The 5,989-nt window shown below is 52.9% G+C and overlaps 1 protein-coding gene across 1 annotated transcript; it reads left to right on the top strand.

Annotated features, from left to right (window-relative positions):
- The first annotated feature begins 547 nt into the window (after nt 1-547).
- Nucleotides 548-5,633, top strand: LOC138357125 (uncharacterized). The gene is made up of 2 exons (XM_069313758.1): nt 548-930; nt 2,901-5,633. The coding sequence occupies exons 1-2, from the start codon at nt 836-838 to the stop codon at nt 4,123-4,125; spliced, it is 1,320 nt and encodes a 439-aa protein (XP_069169859.1). The 5' UTR covers nt 548-835; the 3' UTR covers nt 4,126-5,633.
- Nucleotides 5,634-5,989: the final 356 nt, after the last annotated feature.

Here is a 5,989-nt window from a genome sequence, read left to right as displayed (position 1 = left end):
TCTCTCTGTGGCTCATTTGGGTACTCAGCTTCCACCTATGTTCCCTTGTGCGTGTACCACATGTGTTAAATAAATGTATGTATGTATGTATGTAAGGGGAGAGAGAGAGAGAGAGAGAGAGAGAGAGAGAGAGAGAGAGAGAGAGAGAGAGAGAGAGAGAGAGAGAGAGAGAGAGAGAGAGAGAGAGAGAGAGAGAGAGAGAGAGAGAGAGAGAGAGAGAGAGAGAGAGAGAGAGAGAAGGAGAGAGAGAGAGAGAGAGAGAGAGAGAGAGAGAGAGAGAGAGAGAGAGAGAGAGAGAGAGAGAGAGAGAGAGAGAGAGAGAGAGAGAGAGAGAGAGAGAGAGAGAGAGAGAGAGAGAGAGAGAGAGAGAGAGAGAGAGAGAGAGAGAGAGAGAGAGAGAGAGAGAGAGAGAGAGAGAGAGAGAGAGAGAGAGAGAGAGAGAAAGAGATGAAGACCGAGTCAGAGAAATAGATATAGACAGAGTCAGGGAGAGAATGTTAGACACAGAGACGGATAGATAAGGATATGCAAAGTCAGTGAGATAAATGGCCCACTGCCTTTTGACGAAAGGCGGTGGAGTTTCTGACGGGGGAAGGAAGAGACAATTGCGCATCGCGTCCCGCAGGCGCGGTGCGGCCAGCCTGGGTGGCATAAAAGGCGCGGGAAGTCAGGTCCCGCTCTCACTCACTCTCCCGACCAGGTCCAAGATTCACGAAGCGGCTCCACGCTCAGCACCACGCCTCATCGACACGTGGGCCAGTACCCTTACCACTTCTACGTTTTGTTTACTGTGTACACGGGATTTCTCAAGCAATCGGACTCCCTCTCCGCTACTATGGTCCCACAACTGATATTCTCCGATCCTTTGGGGCCTTCCACATCCCAGGCCGGTACCGCAGGGGCCCCCTGCCCTACCCAGCAAACCCTAAGGTAAGAGAGTTTCCTGTACAAGTTAGTCAGGACTACCCCCAGTGCTGGCGTGTGTTTGCGCCGTCCCTCGCGGCCCGTTCGTTCCGCTTAGCTAGTTCCCTAGGGCCTTCCGCCTGCTTGCCTCCCTGGGGTTGCTGGCGTTCCTCCAGGTTGGGACTGGTGCGCTGGTTATCTGCGGCGACTTCATGTGGCCTGGTTTCGGTGGTCCTGTGCCCTGGGGCCCGGCCCTATTGCGTGCTCGGTGGACCATTCGTCCCAGGTGTGCTGGGACGCCTACGAGGCTACACCGACCATTCGGTCGGTGTAGCTCAGTTCGTTTGTCCCAGACGTTGTCTGGCTGAGGTAGCCTCGTTGTTGGCCCCGGTTGGTTGTCTGGCTGGTGTAGCCCAGCTTGTTCCCCTCAGCTGCTGTGTGGCTGGCCCAGCCCTGCTGTTCGTCACTGATGTTTTCGTCTGGCCGGTGGAGCCTGGCTTGTTCGTCTCAGACGTTTGTCCGGCCGGTGAAGCCCGTTCTGTACGTACCCAGTCGCCCGGGTTGGCCGGTGTACCCCGGCTTGTTCGTACCTAGTCGTCTGGGATGGCCGGTGTCTCCCGGCTTGTTCGTACCCAGTCGTTTGGGATGGCCGGTGTATCTCTGTTCGTTCGCCCCCAGATGTTTGCTGGCTCGGTGCCCACGCGATGTTCGCCCCAACAGTTTGGCCAGCCCGGCGTAGACCGGGCCGTTTGTTACATGACGTCTCGTCCCTCGGCGTCGACGCCTGTTGTTCCTGCACGTACACGTTCCCTCCTGGTTCCCTGTCCCTTCCTCCTCCAGCGCAGGTGCACGCCGTCGGGCAGGCTATGTCATGTTAATTATTTTTAAGTTCTAAATTAATTTATTACTTTGTTCAGCTTACAGTTATGCCTTGTATTTACTTACTATTCCTCTTGCAGTGTTATGCTGCGTCCAGTGCTGTGCGATACTCGTCTAAATTTGTTCTCTTTCGAGAATATTATTGCTTAGGCTAGCATTCTCCCTTGTTTAGTACTGGTTAATAACCTTTCCATCCCTTGAACAATACAGTTTTCGCTACCCAAAACATTCCTTGCATATTACTGTTTCTTACCATCCTATCCCTAATTTAATCCCGCTTTAGCTACCAAATCTTCCCCATGCTTACCCCGTTTTCTTTTATTTGTTCAGCTTTTCGCAAGTACATTATATTACGGTCTTATTCTATTGTTAGAATATAATATTCCCCTCCCGTTCTCACTGTTCTGTTTTACTCCTCCAGGGTAGGCACATGCCGTAGAGTGGTTTGTCGGCTTGGGTGAGCTACGCCATGTTATCAATTTTAAGTTTCTCTAAATTAATTTATTACTTTGTTCAGCTTTCAGTTATGCCTTGTATTTACTTACTATCCTGTTGCAGCGTTATGGCAGTGCCCATTGCCGTGGGACACGCAATTAATTTTGTTTTCACTTTTGAGACCATTATTGTTTATTCTAGTTCATCTATTCCTTGAATAAGTACTGTTTAACCATTCCCCGATCATTAGTTTTAATCTACCCAAACTAAACCTTGCAGTTTTATCTGTTTAACCTAACATCCTACCACTGTATAGTCCTGCTTTATTCTACCCAATGTATCCATGACTCACTGATTACTCTTTATTGGTTCAGTTTTAATACAAGTATCTATTATCTTTTATTTGCTCAGTTAAAAATAAATATATTACAATACGGTCTTAAGCTATTTTTGTTCAGTTACAGTTTGTCTTATATCTACTCTGCTACTTATTCTTTGTTTCTAGCACTGCTTACGCTTCATGCCTCTCTTGCTGATTTGGCCTCACTGCGTTATTTATTATTTATTTAAGTTTCTAAACTTAATTGTTCCTTAGTCCAACTTCAGTTATGCCCGGTATTTACTTAATAACACTTTTGCAGTGTTAAATCAGTGCCATTGCTTACGTTTTCACCTTTCCACAGTGGCGAGAAGCCGGATCATGCAGCAACTGCAACACGGAAGAGGGCTCGGGCGGCGTCAACGCGAGGACAACAGCGCAGTGGTGCTAGGACGCAGCCGGCCAGGGCCAGGACGAAGCCCGCCCGTTTCGCCTCCCCCTCCTCGGGGGGCTCCTCGGGCGGCTCGGATACGGACGGCGACCACACATCCCAGAGGCCCACTGCCGGCATAGCGGCGGGTGGCACAGCGTCGCAGCCTTCACCCCTGTCGGCCGACGATTGGGCGACGCTGCAGGCGCTCATCGCGCAGGCCCGGGGGCCCTCTCACCACACAAGCCGTCCGGCCACGGGGACTTCCGAGGCCGACCCTGCTGCGGCTGCCACAGCCGCCCTGCCCCCCTCCACTGACCGCCGCCCACGGGCCAGGGCCAGGGGGCATACGTCGAGGCGTCGTGCAAGCTCCTCCAGTCCGTCCTCCTACGACGAGTCCCCTGAGGAGAGAGCGCCCCACACTTTTTCTAGCCCCTGGCCGGGGCATCTACGGGCGGCTACGGGCTCCAGCATCCCACTCTTGGGCGTGCACGTCCCGCAAGCCCTTCGGGAGAAGGTCTGGGCAAACAAGTATGTCGACCTCGGGCAATTGCTTGCCTATGAGCGGGAATCAGGTTCTTTTGAGTCCCACTCCGCGACACCCCCTGACGCAAAGCAGCCTGGTAAGAAGCAGCCGCCCCTGACGCCGGACCAGTGGGCGCATGGCCTTGACATCTACGCCACTATCTACGTCGAGAAGCACCCAGCGGAGGCTCAGGCTCTGTTTACCTATGCGCGTTACGTGAAGACCATGAAGACGACCCTCAAAGGCGACTGGATGTGGTACGATCAGGCCTTCAGATGGGACAGGGAGAGGTCGGGCTGTTCATGGTTGGACTACAGGCTGGACCTGGAACTTCGCTCGGTGCAACGCATCGCCCAGGCCGCTGCTCAGCCTGTGAGGCAGGAGGCAGGGCGACCGGCAGCACTTTCTCTCTCCAGCGCCCGGGCAGCTGGGCTACCCCCGGGCTACTGCTTCGCCTACCACTCGAGGGGACCCGGCTGCACTTTCACCTCATGTTCATTCAAGCACTACTGCCCACGCTGCCGAAGGAGGCACCCTGCCTACAACCCATGCCCTCCAGCTCGGCCTCGCGACGAACCCACACAGGAAAAGCGCCCACGTCGCCACCCGCAAGTTACGGCTTCGAGGAGCTAGGCTGGGCTCCTTCTGGTTACGTCTCTCTCTATATGGTCTAGGCGGGGCCCTCAGCCGCCTGTAGAAGAGCTTGCAGAACACTACTCACGGTAGGCAGGTGCGAGAGTGACGTTTCCTTCCCAGTCGGTAGCGTAATTGCTTGGCCACCCTGAGGTTTCCCTCGCGGCCAGCGGGCACTCGCCCTTCGGGGGGGGGGGGGTCCGGCCTGCTGGCCTGCGGGGTGGGGGTGCAGCGCCCGTCCCCAAGTGTTCCGCTGTCCGCAGCTACTACTTTGACTTTACAGACATTCTACTAGTAAGCCCTACCTTGTCAGGTAATTCCTTCCTTGGCGGCTCGGCCTCTGGCCTGGGGTTATTTTCTTCTCCAATTACATATCAGGCTTCCCCAGTCACTATGTTTTCTGCCGCCTGATTATTCTCCAGCTAGGGTTTCCCTTATGTTATGTTGTTCACTTTGGTGTCCTGTTATACTTAGTATTAGATTTGTTACATTCGCCTCACTGCGATTTCTAGACATTAGGACATTAGGTTTCTGCAGAGTTTGTTACTAGGCTATAAGATTACGTTTTACTACGGGTGTACAATTTAAGATGTATCGTGTACTTTGCGTTAGCCACGGCTATGTTATATCATTTGTTAAGTCCTATTTAAAAGCCTGTTTTACTTCTGCAGAATTATTTATCATGTCAATAAAATTACGCCCCCAAGGCTTGGTGTCTTCCTTTCCCTGATCAGAAAATGGCCCACTGCCTTTTGACGAAAGGCGGTGGAGTTTCTGACGGGGGAAGGAAGAGACAATTGCGCATCGCGTCCCGCAGGCGCGGTGCGGCCAGCCTGGGTGGCATAAAAGGCGCGGGAAGTCAGGTCCCGCTCTCACTCACTCTCCCGACCAGGTCCAAGATTCACGAAGCGCCCACCCTCCTCCCCCTTTCTGCTGGCTGCCAGTTCTCACGGTTCTGACTACGTCAGTCGTTGTTCCTCACGTTTTCCTCCCGTTTCACTGGGGATGGGTGGGGGGGGGGGGGGGGGTGCAGCGCCCGTCCCCAAGTGTTCCGCTGTCCGCAGCTACTACTTTGACTTTACAGACATTCTACTAGTAAGCCCTACCTTGTCAGGTAATTCCTTCCTTGGCGGCTCGGCCTCTGGCCTGGGGTTATTTTCTTCTCCAATTACATATCAGGCTTCCCCAGTCACTATGTTTTCTGCCGCCTGATTATTCTCCAGCTAGGGTTTCCCTTATGTTATGTTGTTCACTTTGGTGTCCTGTTATACTTAGTATTAGATTTGTTACATTCGCCTCACTGCGATTTCTAGACATTAGGACATTAGGTTTCTGCAGAGTTTGTTACTAGGCTATAAGATTACGTTTTACTACGGGTGTACAATTTAAGATGTATCGTGTACTTTGCGTTAGCCACGGCTATGTTATATCATTTGTTAAGTCCTATTTAAAAGCCTGTTTTACTTCTGCAGAATTATTTATCATGTCAATAAAATTACGCCCCCAAGGCTTGGTGTCTTCCTTTCCCTGATCAGAAATGACAGAGATAGAGCGAGGAAAGAGACAGAGAGATAAACTGACACAGAGAATGGCAGAAACGAGGAGAGGCAGAGACAGAGGGACAGGGACAGGAGCAAAGGGACAGGGACAGACGGACAGGGCCAGAGGAGGGACGGGGGAACAGAGGGGGGGGGCAGTGAGACAGGGACAGAGAGGGGGACCGGGGGACAGAGGGAGGAGAGGTGGGCAGGAGACCAAGAGAGAGGGGACAGAGGAGAGACAGGGGATAGAAAGAGTGGACAGGGGGACAGAGGGAGGGACAGGGACAGACAGAGGACAGGGACAGGAACAGGGGGACAGAAAG

Source organism: Procambarus clarkii, chromosome 76 (assembly GCF_040958095.1).
Source record: "Procambarus clarkii isolate CNS0578487 chromosome 76, FALCON_Pclarkii_2.0, whole genome shotgun sequence".
Lineage (NCBI taxonomy): Eukaryota > Metazoa > Arthropoda > Malacostraca > Decapoda > Cambaridae > Procambarus > Procambarus clarkii.
The sequence above is the reverse complement of the archived record's forward strand: the minus strand, read 5'-3'. Positions and strand labels throughout refer to the sequence as shown.

Bases quoted from the DNA above. Each gene is read 5' to 3' on its own strand.
- LOC138357125 (XM_069313758.1), top strand. From the start codon at position 836: ATGGTCCCACAACTGATATTCTCCGATCCTTTGGGGCCTTCCACATCC. The intron at 931-2,900 runs GTAAGAGAGTTT...ACCTTTCCACAG, and splicing joins CCTACCCAGCAAACCCTAAG to TGGCGAGAAGCCGGATCATG.